Source organism: Pelmatolapia mariae, linkage group LG16_19 (assembly GCF_036321145.2).
Source record: "Pelmatolapia mariae isolate MD_Pm_ZW linkage group LG16_19, Pm_UMD_F_2, whole genome shotgun sequence".
Classification (NCBI taxonomy): domain Eukaryota; kingdom Metazoa; phylum Chordata; class Actinopteri; order Cichliformes; family Cichlidae; genus Pelmatolapia; species Pelmatolapia mariae.
In genome coordinates, this window is record NC_086241.1 from 53644701 (window position 1) to 53664620 (window position 19920).

Genomic DNA, 19920 nt, shown 5'->3' on the forward strand with positions numbered 1-19920 from the left:
TATGTAATTCTGTGCGATATTTAAAGCAGATATTTTACGCTTTTGCAGAAATGAAGATCAAAGGGGTGTGAAGTAAATGTGTGTCAAATTGCTACTGTGGAGACGTGCGGGTAGTTTAGCCTGCGTGATTTTGGTAATGCCTGACAAAAATCACACTGACAGCAGTGGCCAAACCATATGATTCATGCTTCCAGGATTATTTTAAACTGCATCATTATAGATAGCTGAACATACAGGAGGTAAAAGATCAGAATCTGATGCTGCTTATATGATTTCTAATCGTTTGAGTCGTACATGTATTTACACTATGTGCTGTTCAGTGTTTATTACTGTAAAACAGTTACCACACTTTCCAAAAAAGATTGATTTCTAAAAGCAAAAATTGTTTCATCCTACAAATACAAAATTTAATTTAACTACAGTATGTGTCACTGTGTTGTGACATAGCTGAAAATAAGTCTAAAAGTGGTTGAATTAAGATTTTTTTTAAAGTATAACACAGAGGGACAAATCAAAACATGAACGTATGAGAAAAATATTCTCATACAGGCTGAATCTCTTCCTGCAGAGATGTGAAAGTTGTAGATGTCGACACATTTCAAAATAATCAGAAAGGTTAGGAGCGGGGATATTGGATTGAGCTAAGTGGTGAAGTGAGGCATGAGACGGCAAAGAGAAATGGAGGGAGGGATGGAGGGAGCGAGAGATGGAAAAGGAGTGGTAATAAAAAAAAGAGAGAGGTGAGATGGGTCTGGGTGGATTTAGTGTTGTTAGCAGACGAGCGCCCCGTGTGCATGTGTGCATGTGTTTGCGAGGGCGATAGCGGAGGGAGGGGGGGTATTACTGTGGTTGTCCATTTCTCTGGATCAGCTGATGGCTACGGATGATGGAGCGGAGAAGGGTCAAGGGTCAAAGCCTTGCATTGTCAGCCTGGCCCCACTCTCCCGTGGGGTTCCCTCCCTCTCTCTGCCCCCCTCTGCCATCCGTTCCCCGGAGCCTCCTGCACATTTACATACATTTATCAACACTGTGTGTTGCCCTGTTTTGTCGGGAAAGAGGCTGCGCTGCACGGCTTACTGGCTGCGTTACCCCTGCAGTTACTGCAGCTCATGCATTCCTTCAAATCATATTTGCAAGCTTTTTATGTTGTGTCCAGGCACTGGTGCATGCCGTGGATGCGCATCTGCATGAAACATCTATGCGCCGACTATCTGGTCAAGTTTTTGTGTCTCCCTGCACATCTGTGTGTGTGTGGGTGTGTGTACGCCTGTGTGTTACCAGGACAAGACAAGGCCTCCCATCCCCCCTCCCCCCCTCCCCCAGTAGGCATACCCTCCTCGCCCTTCATGCCCCCTCCCATTCCCATCACCCCCCCACAATGCACGCACACACACACACACACACCTCCCCCACTTTGCCTGTGTAATCCCTGCCAGCTGGCCCTGTTGGCTAATCCCTCTGCACTGATCAGCTGGGCCACGCATCCAGTACGGGACAGGACAGGGACAGGGGCAGATAGGGGCGGGACACTCTATGTGTGTGTGTGTGCGCGTGTATCTGTCTGCATGTGTGTTTGCGTGCGTGTGTGTTAGGTGGGGGGTGGTGTCGACCAGAAAGCATAAATTGAAGCCCGTGCCTTCGCCTCGGCGCAGTGTGTCTGTGTGTGAGCCAGTTGCCTGTTCTTCCTCGTCCGTCCATCCATTATCTCTCTCCTTCTCCTCCTTCTCCCTTGGATCCTTATACATATATACCTGCCTGGCTTATATATGTATATTTTACATCTTGGGCTTTTTTGTCTTCCTTTTTGGTTTTGTCTTGAGCAGATCCAAATGGATTTTTCTATTTTGTGGTGACTGGGTAGAATTTAGTTTTGTTTTTTTTGTTTTTCCTGCTACCCTCTCCTCTTTCCCCTGACTGCATGCGTGACACCTGCCTGCCTGCCTCCCGTCCCTTCAGCCCCTTGTCCGCCATCCCACCATCCCCCTGTGTGACTGCTCCCCTGCTCTTCCCAACCCACAAGGACCTTCACAGGATGGAGCTGCACAGGCACAGCTACAACTACAGCGACAACAATCACAGAATCAGGACCAAGGACCCGAAGGAGGAAATACACTGCACCTTCTTTGCAATTTTTTTTTTTTGCTACGTCTTTAGTGAGGAAGGATATATTTGATCTGAAAAACAAAAAAAACAAAAACTGTATTAAAAATAGAAAGGACCTGAGGGCAGTGATCAAGAGTTGTAAAAAGAGCGATTTTAGCTGTAACGCTATCAGTTTTTCGGGAGAGTCTTGCGTAATGGCAAACAAGCTTAATTTTTCCTCTTGCGCTTTTGCTTTGGGCCGAACATTAATATTCACTTTTTTTGTTTAGTTACTTATTTACTTATACATACATAGTTTTTAATTACAGGATGGAGAGTGTTGTTATTTAGATCCTGTTTTCCAGTCTGTACATAGCTATAGTTGCATGCGCAGAGCGGCACAGAGAGAGAGAGAGAGAGAGAGAGAGAGAGAGAACAGTAGAGAAGAGATGGAGAGTGGGAGGGAGGGAGGGTAAGGGGGAGATAACGACACAGCTTTACCAACTGTAATGAAGAACTGCTTGATCTGGTTAAACCGTACCAAGCTCTTAACCAGGAACAGTGGAGGCAGTGCTATGGCGAGGATAAGGCGTAGCTGTGCATCGTAACGTGTTCTCATAAATATCTAGTCGTCGTCCTTTGTTTTGCTCTGAGGGGAAGATGGTCTGCAGGAATGGTAGCAATCAGGTAGCTGGGCTGCTGCTCTCTTTATGGTGCAACAAAGGTAGCTTTGCTCGCCTGCTCTATCTCCCTCCCTCTTTCTCTGTGCTTTCCTCTCTCTGTGGTGCTTTTTTTATGATGTGCTGTAGTATGTGTATACAAATGTGTACACATGTCTTAATGGTGTGAATTCTCTTTTGATGATCACAAAATGTATTTTTTTATTTCATCTTTTTTCTGCTGGAAACCCTCTCTTTTGCACAGCTAGAACCGCATGCATGCATTTACATACTGTGAGCTGTTCCAATAGAAGAATCACAATGTCACTGGCTTGTATTGTGTATGCTTTTTTTCTGTATTGTTTGTATTGAAAATATGTTTTCATTGCAAAGGGAGAGTGCATGTTAGTGTGGGATTAGCATGCAATGTACTTTGTCGTGTAGAAGGACCGCATAGCAGCCCCTGAGGCTTCAGGGACAAGGAATCACAGGTGAGGAGAGAGGAATGACAAAGTCAAACAGGGATGGAGTGGCGAAACCCAAAACAGAACGCACATTGAAGACTGAGAAAGTGACAGCATTTAGCAAAGAATGCGCATGTTAAAAATTGCTGTAGTGCAAGCATGGTAAGTGAAGCGATTAGAAGCATCGAAGTAGCTGGGAACATTTGGGAAGTTTCGGTTTGGGCTCTTTGTGTTCACAGTGGACCTTGATTTAATTTCAATACAATTAAGGCACGCGGTGAATGCCAAGAGAGAAGCCACAGTCTTCGCTCACCTGAGAAAACAGTGTAAAGCCCATCCAACACAGGAAAGTGGCACTGGTAACTGCACAGATGGGTGTTTGCTACCATCCTATGGGATTAGGAAGAGAATCAGGAGAGTAGGCATTAGGCAGAGCTACTGAACAGTGGCCTAAGACAGGTGTCCAGATGAGTTAATGCAAACCACAGAACATATATTCTTTAGACAATGAGGGAAAATAGGTGAAATAAGGACACCACAATCACTGGGTGCCAGTCTAAGCCTATACTAATAAACTGGTTTTCCATAACGTCAGGACAGACAGAGCCATAGGCAGCCTACCAGTGTTGGTCCTTTGGCCAAATGGACAGAGGGATCACACTAGGGGGATTTGCCATGTGGTGACAGAGAGCCACTTCAAAGGTCTGTGTATTTCCGCATGAGCGTACACTTGCCCTATCTGACAGAAAGATGAAAAACAGGATGAAAATGCTACAAGGGCATAATGTGCTACTACACAATTATTGTTTTTAGGCCTATCATAAAACGCAACAACCACCTCCACCATTCTCATGCATGCCGATTTATTCTTTTTCCACTGAACTGATTTCTGTTACTATTCATAGTCTGAAAATATGGCTTTTTAAAAATTTGATTTCACTTGACTTTATTTGACTTTTGCTCATTTAGAATGATACTTGTTTTGTTCGTCAGTTTCTGTGTCACACCTTTGTGTTTTTGTTCTGCAAAAAGTCTCAATAAAGACATCGTTTCATGGACAACATTTCTATTTGTAGTATCTAGTATTTCTTTTCAAAGCAAAAAAAAAAAGAAAGAAAAATTCAGAAGAAGTAAATAAAAAGACATAACGAATAAAGTAATTTAAAAAACGAGCTTCAGTTTTACTCCTATAATCACAGAGATGTGTCAGATGATTCAAGCTATACATCGCTGTAGGCAATAAAGATGTGAGCTGACCTACATCTCGGATGATGGAAGCAGAACAGGCAAAAAAAATTATATATATTTTTTTATAAATTGATTTTGTTTAATTTTACTTATTTATATATCTATACTATTAGATTATTAAAGCTTCTATTCAAAATTTGATTCAGTGTGTTCAGTATAGGAAAACTGGATAAAAACATCCTCAAAAGACAACATTTTGAAGAGACTTGAAGACTAAAAACACAAAAGACTTTTTTTTGTTTTCTTTCCCGAGAATAATCTGCATCTGTTGTAGGCCTAAATGCGTTATGCTGACATGCTGGTGAAGAACAATTCATTATTGACTGTCATCTGCACACAATTAGAGCGTGCACAGGGCAAGTGTGCCACATATGTTAAGACAGAGGTCATCAACTGTTTTCAGGCCCCTATGGCTGTCTACACATTATGCATTTTTCGTAAAACTCTCAATATGATTGGAAGACTATGGGTGAAATGAGGGGGTACCACTCAATATGTTAACAGTGTGGAACCCCTGGCAATGGAGAGCAGGTGACCGAGTGTAAACCCCCCATCATGTGGTAAAAAACATGAATCGTCATGAACTGTTCTTATATATATATATATATATATATATATATATACATATACATATATATATATGTATGACGTGAAAAATTCCTGAATAAAAAAAATCCACTTTGAAAATTAGATGCAAAATATAATAAAGTGACTGTAATTGCAACCAGTGAGGTCCAAGAACACAGAGTGTATGCATGTATTATTCTTTTCTATCAGAAAAATATCAATCCATATACATATTAGTTATATTAAGCGCCTTATTCTTTCAGGACTGCTTCTATTTTTTACTTTTAGCTATGGGCAGGCTTCTGAAACAAAATGCACGAAATCTAATTTAGTCATGTAAATAGAGGTCGGTTTGGCGACATGGTGAAGCGTCACTAATGGAAGAAAGAGATGGATGCCTTATGATAATGAGGGGAAAATAAAGCAGATCCATGACCTTGTAGCGCAATATGAACCCACCGACACAACGCATTCAAGTAGCTCTCTCTAAACAATACTTCCCAACAGAAAATATTTAATAATCTTTTTTCCCCTGTGTGAAAAATTTGCAGGGTCTAATGTTTGAAATATGAAATAAATAACACGCCACGGGCCTACAGCAGACCATTTCTTTAATCAGTTGACAGATCCACTGGATTGTTTGTGGTACTGCTGTATTAACAGCTAAAATTGTTTCCGAATCACAGCAGTCAGGAAAGGGACTTTAACTGCTGATAATTCAAGTGCCTCTTGTGAATTCAGTCAATATGTCGAATTCTAGCACATGGAAAAACACAAGAAGTCCTCCACCAACACACGCAGTCATCATATCTATATTGGGGTTTTTAAAAAAGAAAAATAAATAAATATATATATATATATACATATTTTTTCCCCCTCCACCTCCTTCATGCATTTAGGTTCATGCGCGCGCTGAGATGTGAGTGGTGACCCCCCTCTACACCACCTCCTCCTCCATTCTCCCCTTGGTCCCATTTCCCTTTCTTCTCCTCCACCACCGTCTCTGTAGCTGTATCTGCCTCTGTTTTATGGCCGCTCATTTGCATCCCAGGAGGGGCTAAAAGGCGTCCCCAGAGACGCGCAGATAAGGGTCACGGGAGATCCCCTCGAGGCAGCATGTTTGCCACGCACCCTCCACGCAGACACGACACGTGCCGTCGACCTCCCTCTCGATACTCACACACGCACACACACAGATCCTCCCAGGCTACTTCTATCTTTGTACACACAGTTCTTTTACACAGACCCCGCACTTTCATCCCAAAGAGCAAAAGGATGCTCGCCCGTTGTCGCCTCATATTTTCCTCTCAGGCCTCTCTCTGTTACATTGTGTACTTTAATAATATATATATTATTTTTTAAGCCCATCACTGAGCACATTGTAGCTATGTTGTCCACCACCATCAGTTCCTTACAGCTTTCCAGGCAGTGTGCAAGAAAGAGGACTTGAACTGAAGCAACGACCCCTTCCTTTAAATAAAAGCGTTATGAGGTATATTCTTTTGACAGACTATGGAATCTATATTAAGTCAGTTATGAATGTAACGTGTCGTGTATGGCTGCAAATAAAGAAGTAGTAATAGAGTTTCGCAATTACAGCATACCACATTTTCAGTGCTTGTAAGACTGGTGTAAAGCCGCATAAGCTCTAAAAATACTGAATGGCTCTTTGGACGCGTTTTGCATTAAAAACCGACGACTTTCTTTTGCAGTGGTCACATTATCTGTGCAGAAATAGGCTAAATTGTTTAATTTTATCTGCCAGCTTTTCAATTTTAAAGATACATTTGAAATTTTGTAGACTACATTTCATCTTTATCCAGCTGTTGGCAGCGTTTTAGGTCTCACAAAAACATAAAACACGAGGGTTAAAGAGCACGTGCCATTTCTATTATCAGTAGTTTTTGGAGGAATTAAAAAACTGTAAGGAAGAATAAAATAACCAACCAATCAATCTCAGAGCAAATAAAGTCGCAGCAGGCCCTGATGCTGAGAGCAGTTTCGGAACGCCATCGAGCCCAGGCTGAAAAACCTCGTCCTTGATCATGTTGAAGCATCAGTAAATAGTCCTGTGTCGCCCTCTTGTGTCTGCTACGTTCAATGCAAGCAGCAAAGGACAGAAAATGGCGGACTGTACGTTAAACAGCTGCACATCACATTTCCTCAACTCTACTTCCGCCATATCAAAAGGTAAGAGGAACCAGTTTTTCCGGTTCTTTGCTCACTTTGAGTGTGCAGAATCGGAAACTAAAGACGATCAGGTTCATTTTACAATGAGCTGCAAATCATGTGTTGTGCACTGTACACGCTGCAGTCTTTTTTGCCAGTAGACCATACAAGTGGTGTCTGCCCCAGCGACAGATGAAACAAAAACACTAAAAATACCCTTACTGTGCATCCCAAATGGCATTCCTGCCTGCTATCAGCACAAAGACAATGCAGACAGACAGGTCTGTATAAACAACCCACATGGGGGGGGAAGCAAAGCCCAATGAGAAACCACACATGACTTTGTGGAGCATCTTTATTATGCCACAAATAAAAGCCAGTAGTTCTGAAAGAGGACCTTGCGCTTTTTACTCACCAACAATGACATTCTGAAAATGGTCGAAGCTGATTGTGATATAGTATGTATGGTTGGCTGAGCAGAAACGGGAATCCGGGAGTGTGTAGCACAAAGGCGGGTTTGGAAAGTTGAGGTAAGAAATGCAGGGCAGCACAGTGTGGATCGAAGCTTGGATAAAAAGGGGAGGGGGCATTGGAGGATGAAGAATGGCAGGAAGAAACATTCAGATACCCATATGAGAGGGGAAAATAAAACAAAACAAAAAAACAAAACGCACAGACATGCTGCATGACAAAACTGCTTTCCAAACAAGGGGAATGCACACCGTTCTGCTTAATATACCACATTTATTACTTTTGAACTGATTAATAGAAAGAGTGGGTCAAGGCCACTCGCATCACTGTCTTTAGAAAACGGAGGAAGGAGAGAAACAAAACAAAAAAAAGCAGCCCATAGCAACAACAAATCAACTTGTCCAAGAGAAAGGAGGAAGGGAAGGGGAAAAAAAGAAAAAGGGGTAAATTAGGTCCAAAGACTGTCAACAGAGGGCCCCATTTTTTTCTTTTTAGACCTTAAAAATTATACAGTGGGCAAGGTTTATCAACTTAACATTGCTTTTGCTTTCGAACTCTTAAACCCCTTCCCTCCCCTTTTAGATCCTCCCTACCCTACCACCCCACACACTCCATCCAACACACTGGGAAAACAAAATGAAGGGCCTTCTGAACATTTGCAGTCCTCTCAAACAAAAACATGGCAAGCGTGTAGAGAGATTCTGGAGTGAGCGTAGCTGGCATACGCCTACGATGAAAATCCACCGAGGAGGAAAATCTGCTGGGTCCCGGTTGAACATTTCAGCATCCTCAAAAGACAGATTGGGGTGGGGGTGGTAGTGGGGTTACAAAGAAAATGAGACAAACTGCCCATTTTTCCACTTTGGGACACTATTATAAGTCAACACTACAATTTCTATTTGATTTGTGTGTTTGAGTGAGAATTACAGATCTGCTCTTGGACCATTTAACAAAAAAATAAAAAATAAAAAATAAAAAAAAAAGAAGCTGATCCTTTCATTTCAAAAAGGAAAAAAGCAGCATACACGGGGAGAAAGCATATGTAGTGGAATGGGGGAGGGCAAAAAAAAAAAAAAAAAATTCACCTAAGGATGCTATGCATTTAGTTGTAGTCCTATGAATAATTGTTTCCTTTTCTTTTTACTACAAGTTCAAAGTAAGTCTTTAAAGTCAAAAGAAATCAAAGTCTTCATTTAGTTTCTGTCCTTTGTTAATTCTTCACCCCTATTAGAATTTCTTTAAGAGATCTGGATGTAATGATGTAATGGGGTAGAGAGGGCTTTAAGGGGGCCATTGCAGTCTTTGACCAAAGCACCAACTGTTACTTGACTCGTCCTTGGCGCTCCTAGAACATGAAAGGACAGCGTGTTACACACAAAGCAGAAATTACATCATACAAAATATAAGCACATTGCAATAGATCCTTCCAGTTTCTCTTGTTAAAATGTGGGCATCCACTTAATACACATTTTAATAGTTTCATAAAACCACGGCTCGTTTGCAAACGACAACCTAAACAGATGTGGGTTTCAAGGAGGAAAAGCTCGATAACTTAGCAGCGTTACAGGTACATCTAATACAGAAAGTATTAGATGTACCAAAATATCAACTACGTAATGTATGTGAAAAATATCCAAGTGGCACAGACTCAAAGTATGAAAATAGGCTAAATTTCTTCAGAATACAGTTACCTGAAGCCTGTAATGACTTCTGTTGTTTGGGTTGCTGGGATATGGCTCACTGCCTTGGACCTCCACCTGTCACAAAAGAAGCAAAAACTGAGCATAACTGAAGCACTTCAGACTGAAAGAGCCAGGTCTTTGTAGTAAGATCATTCAGTAATTTGACCCAAAGGATTACTTAGAAACAGAGCAGATTCTGAGTGGCCTAGCTCAACAGCTAAATATCGATAACTCCATATACAGATATTAAAATAGATAAAACCAAATGTTGTCCATCTCAATCTCAAACTGACATATATAAGACAATGTACCCTAGATGAATCTTCTTCAAATGTGCATTTATCATTTATTTTTCAGTAAGCAATTAATTCAGGTTTACTGTCCTCAATTAAGTGGCTTAGTTATGTTTACACCCAGACTTAAAACTAACTCAAAATGAACAAATCAGCACAGATTAAAATGCTGTTTTTAAGATTTCGAACACCTGGGACAAAATTTAAAAGGTTTTCCCTTTCTTACAGAGACCACAAAAGAGCAGTTGTGCTCTCAGCTCATTTTTGAACAGATGTCTTGCTTGCCATCAAGCGAGGAAGGAGAAAGCCAAAATACCCAATAAAATTTAATATAAACTACATACTGCAAATTCACCTCCAATAGTCGAGCTGGTTACGTATTCGAGCATAAACATTGTGTAGACAAAAATATTCATGAAAAACTGAAGTTTTTGCTTTTTTCTCTTGTTATTTTAGTTATATTTACATCTATCCGAGCTCATAGATACTAAGTGGTAACCTCCAGGCAGCACATTTGTGTTTTTAGCAAACTACACGTGTTCCTTTTCAATCACAGCAGTTCTGAAAAATAAAACGCAAAAACCATGTCAAGAGATGCATCTATATAAATGCCAGTGCACACAATTAAAAAAATAATAATAAATTAAGAGGCTAATTTAAATTAGGTTCCAACTCAACACTGCTATGTGGGTGCTTTGTGGCCCAACAATGGTGACAGATGTTAAGCATTGCGGATCTTTGTTACCAGTATCCGCTTGCCTTTTCACCATCCATTATTCTTCTGATATGCTGTCTAAATAATCCACTCACCAGCCAACTGATGGAGAATCCCAAAAGCAACAACCCCCACCCTTGTGTCATACACACTTGGGGTTCAGTATATTTCATTGAAGGCAAACATAAAGATGGCACTGAATAAAACAACTGTCCCTAGATTTGCCCAACAAATAGAAAATCGACAAGCATTTGGAGATGGGTGGGTGTAATTTCCAATACTGAGTATGCTTATGCAAATTTAAATACTCTCTCCACCTTGATATGCCCATATTTCGGATGTAATCCATTTGCCAAAGAGAGGAAACACACAATTAAGATGAAATAAGGGCTGGCAGTATGGAGTCATTTCTTGCTTACTACACCAACAAGTTTTGTGTGCTTGCACCAGTCTGTGGCTTAGCTGTGATCCAGCTGACATTGGTCAAATGAGTTGACAATAGGAAAGTGGCATGAGTTGTACCCAACGTGAGTAACATTTTCCTTCACCAGTTTTCTCAACTCCATGTGTGAGGATGGGCTCACAGGAAGAGAGAAACTAACAGGGGAGGCAAAATAATTATGATTAAAAATGACAAAACACACATCTCATCTGACGGACATGAAAGCATGCAAATACTTTAAGCACTCACTTCCCTCCTCCCCACCTTTTTATTTGACCCCCTTTTGATTTTTAGTGGGAGAGGGCAGAGGTCCCATTGACATTTATCCTTCCAATAACGGACAACTGAGTAAATTTTAATCGATACATATTTTACTTTTCATTTCAGTTAGCTAGAAAAGCAATGTTATGTCATACCTGGTGCTCTTCATAACAGGGCTTATTAAATTGACGCAGGTATTGGATTTAGTAATTGACTAAAGACAAGGTCTCTATTTTGGCATCAAGACTAAGTAACTGATCAATGCATCTGTAGTCAAAAGAAAAAAAAAAAAAGTGTAAAACACGAAAGGAAGAAGAAAAACAAAAACAAAACACACCACTTGCTTGAAAAGGAAAGAACCCTAGAAAAAAAACAAAAACAAAAAAAACCATTGAACGATGCCAGTATAAACTTAAAAACAAATTTCCCTTTTTGGTTTGACATTTTTCCATTTTTGCTCTGCTACCTTCATGCTCAAATAAGCTAAAGAGATTATCAATATCATAAAGCAGTAAAGGGGACAACATCTCCCATAGTTTTAGCAGCACAGCAGCTTCAGCTGTGAACAAGATAACACTGATAAAGTTGCTAGTATTACACAACTATACACCATGCATGTTATCCATTTTATCTTTGTAAATATGTTTTCTCTTGCTGTCCACTCTTAAAGCAGAACATTACATGTGACTGATAACAGGTAGAACATAATAAAAGCTAAAGGAAAAAAGATGACAAATTGTTCTAATCCATATAAGCACATCAAATTCAGCTCTCAGCCCATCTGTAAATGGTTGTATTGTACCGTTTCTTTGTAATGCATAACATCAATGTTGTACAAACACACATACATACACAGGCTTCAAACACTCCACCTTTTTCTGATTTTAGATCACACTTGTTTTTCATTCATTTGTTACGTCATTCACTTTATTCAACAGTGACTTTGTTACCTTTTTCACACACTCTTCTTCTTCCTGACGCTTCTCGTAGTGAGAAAAGTCATCGAAGATGGAAGTGGTGTGTTTATATCCAGCGATGATCTTTAGCACCTGCCTGGCCTTGTCCAGTGGCACCTCCTGTGTGTCCCGAGAGTTGGTCACTGGCTTATTTTCGTTGTTCTCCAGTCGAATGTGCCTCAGTTGACTGTTGGGAACGTCCTTAACAAAGATCCAGCGCACATCAAAACGACCCTTCCACTTGTCCTGCGACCACACGCCAGCAGACGTGTTGTAGTCCACGGGTGAGCGCATTTCTGCTACACCACAGAAGTGACCGCTCCCATTGACACTGAACAGAAGATAAAGTGGTCCTTTACCACCCAGTGAACGGTAAGCTGCATCAAGCCTCTTGTTGCCATGCTCCGTGCTGCACCAGATGTTATACTTGATGGAGCGGTGGATGTCATCCTCGGAGTAGCTCTTGATGATAAACACCCTGCCCTGCTTGGGATTCCAGTCAAAGTCCTTCGGGTTATAGTTGTTGACCATACGCAACTTCTCTAAAACTGGGTGAGGCTCCGAAGGGACCCCTGGAACCACACCCACTCCTGAAGAAGAGGGAGGTGACTGGCCTGTACCACTCCCACTTGTATCCCCAAATCCATTGGCCCTATTCCGTGGTGGGACCCAGCGGGTAGGTTGAGATGGTTGCTGCTGTTGGCTTGGTGGAGGAGGACCACCCTGGGAGAGAGGAGGCTGGGGCATCTGACCCATACCTGGCTGCCCAGTGGGTGGAAGCTGATGCTGACCCATCTGGGAAACAGGTGGAACCAGTTGTCCATTGCTCAGGGGCATTTGTGGATTCCCCGCAGCAGTACTTCCAGGCTGCGGGGAAGCCTGATTGGGCGGCTGCCCGTTGCTGGGAATAGGGGGCACCTGCTGAGGAGTGGTGGCTTTAGGCATGGTGCCCTTGTTGTCCCAAGTGCCAATGTCCATGTTGTGTTTAATGGGCGGAGGAGGCAAATTAGCACCAGCCATGCCACCCTTAGTTTTAAGCTTGGGCTGGGGTTTGGCTGGTTTGCTGGCAATATCAGCCCAGGAGGCAGGCTTGGCAGGGGCAATTGAGACAGGAGGCATGCTGGGAGGTCCAACAGATGATACAGGGCCTAGGGGACCCCCACCAGGTAATCCAGAGCCAACCACCTTAGGCGCCAAGTCCCCGTTACCACCAGGAGCAGCACCACCTATCTTAAGTCCCGCCATGCCCTGGTCCAGGCTGTTCATACCAGGTGCCTTGTTAAGGGGCTCGTTGGCAGCAGGTGCAAATGGGGACTGTCCATCAATCATGGCACCTCCAAGTGAGCTGGGAGCATAGGCGTAGCTGCTGCTGTAGCCAGAGCTCTGCGGTGTCCCCGACTGTCCCTGAGAGCTGTTGTTGCCCCATGCTGAGAAGTCGATGCCACTGGGGAAAAAGTTGAAGCCATGCTGACCTAGGAATGGGTTGCTCCCCAGGGGGCCTGGTTGGCCAAACATAGCGTCCGGGAGGTAGTGGGGTTCCCCATTGCTCAGCTGTCCATAGGAGGCCAGGTAAGGCATAGGAGGATCCCCACCTGTGGACCATGCTGCCTCATTCAGGGAGTAGGAAAATCCTATGGAGGGGCTGTAGTAGCTGGGCATGTACGAGTCCGACATGGCCGTATAGGCATTGCTCTAAATGGAATAGAAAAATGTGATTTAGAAACAACATGGGGGGGAAAAAAAAGAAAAAAAAAGAAAAGAAAAAAAAAGTGGAAAAGCACCCTAGCATTTAATTATTAAAACAACATATTTTGTAACATTAACAGCTTAACACTCCTCTTAACATGAGCGCAACTTGTTCTTCATCCAGGGAGTGCAACCACAGTAAAAATAAGTAAAGTAATTGAACTGTCACTGCTCACCACGGATTGTGACAACATTGTAAACAATCCTCTCACTATTCCTCCTTTAAACTCAACTATAAATAAACAGAACTAAACAATGAACTGTTCCCCCACCACCATTTAGAGTGTCTTGGAAGAAGATAAGGACAGCTATTCTTCTGAGTGGACCAAAAGACAGGCTCTATTATTTTCCTCTACAGCCCACTTCACAGTGCATGTGTATGTGTGTTAGTTACTGCACAGGGAACAACCACATTTAACAAAAATTAAAGCAATAAAATCCAAGGTGAATAAAGAGATGTGCATTAATATTCTTCGTAATCAAAACACAAGAATGTGCAAAGTAAACCTTTTTTTATAGGTTTACTTAAAATTAATAATATGGCTGAAATTGGGTTTAACAGACGTGTTAAGATTCCAGTAACTAGTATATATTTATTCTGATATGCACGGTCATGAAACTTGTCGTGGATGCAAGCTAGAGAATATCAGCTGATCTCTACATCACCATTTTAACTCCCTTAAACCAGAATTTCAGTTAACCCTTATCAGATTTATCTGAATTTTAGTGCAATAAAACAAATAAAAGATTTGTGTTCAACTAAGAACATTTAAGGATAAGCCAGTAACGGACTACTTAAAAAAGGAAAAGATTCAGATTAAAAAACAAACAAACAAAAAACAAATAAAAAACAACAACACAAAGCCTCACACACTGGGAAAACATTTACCTGTCTGGCCTGAGTATTCAGGTAAGGCTCAAATTCATCGTCATTCAAAGTATCCTTTTGGGTCACAGCTCCGTTTTGCACTGTAAATGAAACAACACTTGTGTTAACAGGCCTGTGCAACCCCAGAGGTACAATGGGTTAGACATTATCAGGCAATTAACATCAGCACCAACGCCACTCGTTACATAACAAAACCACTCCCTGAAATTAGAAAAAGGGAAAAAAAAAAAAAGCAATAATTGCTCAGTATGCTTCAGATTACACAGTATGCTCAATGATTTGAATCAGGCCCAGGAAAAATTAAATGGACTTGGAAGTAGTCAAACACTGGCATAAAAGAGCACTAAAGAAATTTAGATTCCCACAGCAATAGACACATTAAAATAATAGATAAAACCAATACTGACATCACTTCGAGAGAAAAAAAAAAAAAGCATGTTAAAATGCAGGTAGATGCGTGTGAGCGAGCCCCCCCCCCCCTCGCGAGTTAAAGAGCGCTCTCTGTTACAGGTGATGTTCATGTGCTGGAAAACACGAGATTGTCGGAGCTTTTCGGAGAAAGGGAAAAAAAAAATAAAATAAAAATTATTTGTTCAATGTGTTTATTCAACATTATAGACTGACAGCATAATGATGGGAAAGCGCGAGGGCCTTTCTGACACAGGAAAAGCATGTCGGAAGACGTGTCATTTTGGTTAACCTAGCAACCAGCTAACATTAGCACGCTAGCGTCTCCATGTTAACGAGCGCCAAGAGTCCTTTCAACTTGACGGAGTTGGCTAACATTAGCCAGGTCGCCAGCGTGCTATAGGGTGGCACCTGTAGCCCTAATATTGCAAAAGAAATTTCATAATGTCTGATAATTAAAGACACTGAGCAGTAAGGTGTTTTCCACGCATCTGTGGGTGATAAAAGGCATTAAAAGTAGAACCAGGAAAAGGATGCTCATGTGTATCATGTTGCCATTTAACGTTAGCCACTCTGGAGACGGCTAGCCTGAAGGTACCTGTGGGAACCTGTGCGATTTCTGGGATGTAAAGGACACTCAAAATTGCTTTGTTTAAAGCCTGAAAAATCCCAACCTGAAACACAGTATCATTAAGCGTTTCACTCAAGTGATAAATTATATGAAAACCTTTAAATCGTGTACACAGAGGCCCATTCTACCCGAGCAGCTAGGAAGCCAGCTATCGCGTTCGCGCACACAAGATTTTCTAAAGCGAAAGGTACATAAAAAGATCCGCACTCTCTCAAACCCAAGTCGACAATGTTAGATAATATTTGTTCTTACCTTTATTAGCTTGGCCTTTCGGTCTCTGGATTGGGTCCAGGTGATTCATGAAGGTTTGATTTATGAGAAGAGAGGAAGGGGAAAAAAATAGATGAAGAGATATATTTTCAGCAGTCAGTTCCTTTAGCAGGTGGTCAGGCCTACTGCACTACTGAGCCGCTGCCTCTGAGCTAAGCTATCCTCGCTAGCCCGTCGCGATGCTGAGAAATTTGGCCCCCGTAAATGTTCAGAAAATACCTCTCTTTACCTGTTCAAGAAGACTGCTGGCTGACATGTCTTTCCCCCCCGGAGCCTGTGTAACTGTATTTACTCCTAAATAAAAGCGGCAGGGTGAAATAATTGTCAAGCTATTGAAGAGTTTCAGCCAAGCACCCTTATCTCTCTACAGAGCCTGGTTCTACACAATGGCGGGCTGCAGTTTGCTTGACAGACTCCTCAACATGGCTGGGCGGCCCTCGTCAACCCACGATGGTATTTATTTACAAAAAACGTGCGCCCCCCATTGGTGTGGAGGAGCCAGGGGTGATGTTAGAGGCTATTATTTTCATTATAAAACATCAACATCTGAAAGATATTTCAGATATAAATTTCTTATAAAACCATTGTAGGATGTAGAATACAACATAACAATATACAATATAACATAAATATGTTATTTATGTTTCATATATATATATGCTTGATGGTTGCTGAATGTGTGCTGCTATGACAACAATTTTCCTCTGGGATTGATAAAGTCTCTCTGATTCTGATAAACAAAACCACATCAGGAAATCATTTTTAGATTTCTAATCTAAAAATCCTAAAAACTAATCTGTTATATAACTGTTACTTACCCAGGAATTTATTTTCAAAATTCACTGCTGAAACAGTTGCACCTTTAAATCATTTTCATGCTGTTTTTGCACTGCTTTCCAAATCAGTAGAGCAGAAGGTTGCCCCAGAGTGAATGTTGTGGGTTGCAAAATTACGTGTTTCTTCAGAGAAGCCCCCAGCCTGCCCCAGGGGAGCTGCTGTGTGGGCTACAAGCTTGTGAAGTCTGTGATTGTACGGGTTGGAGGTATGAATGAATGCAGTGCCGATTCTAGAGTCTATAGTGGCCTTAGGCAAAAATTCACAGGTGGCCCCTTCAACCACCATTCATTAAAATTATGGTTTAAAAAATCGGACATCATCAAAAGAAATTGTGCACTCACTGTCACAGCCACCACAGCTGGACACCCTTGGCTGCTCTGCTAGCTTAGTTAAATAATATTAAATGTCAAAGAGACCAAAATAAATACTGTGACATTAGTGGGTAGCAGCTATTTCTCACCCAAAAATTAAGGCTAATCTGGCAGCAGTTTAGTTACTTAATTTTGTACAGTACCAATCAAAAGTTTAAGACCACTTAAAAAACGGCAAAAAATCATATTTTTCTTGGTTGGATCTTATAAAAAGGTTCCAAGTAGAGCTTCAACTTGCAACAAGAAGAAATGGGAGTGAGAAAAGAGAGAAAAAACATGTTTTTTAGCATGCAGTTTATTGAAAACAGCGCTTAAACTGAAACAGGCTGTTTTACAGCTGATCAAAAGTTTAAGACCACATGCCTTTAAAGGCTAAATCTGTGCAAAAAATGTGGATTCACTGTCATTTTCTGTCAGATAGTCACCCTGTCATGACTTTCTGATGGCAAAGGCAAAAAAACCTCTCCCTTTTTGTTTGGGTTGTTCAACTGCATAAACAGGATCTCTCGCTGTGCGCCATTGCTGCTGAGGTGGGACGCAGTAAGACATTTGGAATTTCTTAAATGATCCTGAGAGTTATGGAACAAAAACATCAAGTGGAAGACTCCCCCCCCAAAATTTCACCAACACTCTGCCGGAGGATCCAGTTGCTTGTCCGTCAAGACACTGGACGATCCTCGACCCAAATCAAGGCTGTTACTGGTGCCGACTGCAGCTCCATAACCATCAGACAACATCAGAGACTGAAGAGCTTCAAAAACAAAAAATGTCTTCAAAGGCATCGTCCCCTTGAAAGCCACAAAACTGACCGTTTGGACTTTGCAAGAGAACACCAAACATGTGACATTGAAAGGTGGAAGAAAGTTTTATTCTCTGATGAGAAAAATTTAACCTTGATGGTTTCCAACGTTACTGCCATGACAAGCAGATCCCACCTGAGATGTTTTCTATGCGCCACAGTGGAGGGGGTGCCATAATGGTCTGGGATGCTTTTTCCTTCAGTGGAACAATGGAGCTTCAGGAGGTGCAGGGGTGTCAAACGGCTGCTGGCTATATCCAGATGATGCAGAGAGCATCCCTCATGACTGAGGGCCCTCGTCTGTGTGGTAACGACTGGGTTTTTCAACTGGACAACGCTACAGTACACAATGGCTGCAGGACAAGGGACTTCTTCCAGGAGCATAACATCACTCTTTTGGACCATCCTCTGTGTTCCCCTGATCTAAATCCAATTGAGAACCTTTGGGGATGGATGGCAGGGGAAGTTTACAAAAATGGACAACAGTTCCAGACAGTAGATTCCCTTTGTCACAACTTGGAGAAATGTTCCCACTCACCTCATGGAAATGCTTGCATCAAGCATGCTGAAATGAATTTTTGAGGTGATCAGCAGTACAATGGAGCTACTCATTACTGAGTTCATGTTTGGAACTTTGATTTCTATTTTTGGGGGGTTTACCGGTTTATTTGAAGGTGTGGTCCTAAACTTTTGTTCAGCTGTAAAACAGCCTGCTTCAGTTTAAGCGTTGTTTTCAATAAATTGCATGCAAAAAAAAAAAAGAAAAAAAAGAAAAGAAAAGTTTTCTCTCACTCCCAATTCTTCTTGTTGCATGTTGAAACTCTACTTGGAACCTTGTTAAGATCCAATAATACAAAATATGATTTTGTTTTGCCATTTTTCAAGTGATCTTAAACTTTGGATCGGGACTGTATGTAATTGTTGCTATCTGCTGCACTCACTGCTGTTTTTCTTTCGTCGCTACAAAACTACACTGCTGTTTTGTTGATTTGTGGTAATCTGAATCACACAGGCTACTTGGAACAGAGTGAGTGGAGTCAAGTGTGGCTCCACTATTGTCATTGCAAACTTTGCATACTGCTACTTCTGTATTTTAAAGTTTGTTGGTCCTTGGGGACCCCCACAGACCCCTGGGCACTTAGCGATTGCCTAGTTTGCCTGGTTGTAAGCTGAGCCTCTGAATGAATGAATGTACCGTGTGAGTACTGAATACTGTGTGAATGTACTGTGTGGGGCATGCAAAGACAGCTGAAACTCTTTGGAACTTCCCTAAATAAACCAAAACTTTGATTTCCTCTGACAAAAACCAAATCATCCAGTTGTCCATCATTTGCAGACACTATTTAGTTTTCTAGGTCTTTATCACCCACTAGTGTTGTTTCAGAGGATAATACTCCAACACTAGTACTTGCTATTTCATGCTCTTGCCACAAGATGGACACCTAGACACAATCCTGAATTTTCAATTTAACTTGGGCACTAAAATCAAGTTGTTGTTTTTTTTTTTTGTGTGTGTGGCAAGGCCAAGAAATCCAATTATCACAAATGATCAGTACCATTCCTCCATTTCTTTTCCCATGAGTTCCATTATAAAGGAATTCTGCTCACTTACACAAGTATAAAAAGCATTTCACAAGAAGATCCTTTTCTTGAAGTTAACTTTTTCTTTATGTGCTTATCATGTGTTTGATTTTGACCATGCAAGACTCAGTGACACTAATTACAAATGTGTTTGTATTGATATTGCCTCAGCTTGTGAGTCATCCTTTATAAACTAATTAAGAATATACCCACTCATTCAAAGACACAGAGTCATTTTCATCTCAAGACCAACCTTTAATATATTTTTACAACTGTAATCTTCCAATTACCCCATCTTTGCAGCCGTCCCCCCTCCCCCCTGCACACATATCATAATTTTGCCCAGGGAAAAAAGGGAGAATAAAATGGTGAAGCTTAC

The 19920-nt window shown here is 41.5% G+C and overlaps 1 protein-coding gene across 1 annotated transcript; it reads right to left on the reverse strand.

Annotated features, from left to right (window-relative positions):
• Positions 1-7526: 7526 nt before the first annotated feature.
• On the reverse strand, positions 7527-16362 carry ythdf2 (YTH N6-methyladenosine RNA binding protein F2). Its single transcript, XM_063498487.1, has 6 exons — positions 16183-16362; positions 15936-15960; positions 14645-14724; positions 12004-13701; positions 9352-9417; positions 7527-9005 (listed from the first exon to the last, which is right to left on the reverse strand). Exons 1-6 carry the CDS (start codon positions 16207-16209, stop codon positions 8982-8984), a joined length of 1920 nt encoding a protein of 639 aa, XP_063354557.1. The 5' UTR covers positions 16210-16362; the 3' UTR covers positions 7527-8981.
• Positions 16363-19920: the final 3558 nt, after the last annotated feature.

What these genes read in the sequence shown, in the direction of transcription:
- ythdf2 (XM_063498487.1), bottom strand. Translation starts at nt 16,209, where the DNA reads ATGTCAGCCAGCAGTCTTCTTGAACAG. An exon ending in AAGAAGAGTGTGTGAAAAAG is followed by an intron (nt 9,418 to 12,003) that starts GTAACAAAGTCA and finishes CTTTTGTGACAG; the next exon opens with GTGGAGGTCCAAGGCAGTGA. An exon ending in GAAGTCATTACAGGCTTCAG is followed by an intron (nt 9,006 to 9,351) that starts GTAACTGTATTC and finishes TTCATGTTCTAG; the next exon opens with GAGCGCCAAGGACGAGTCAA.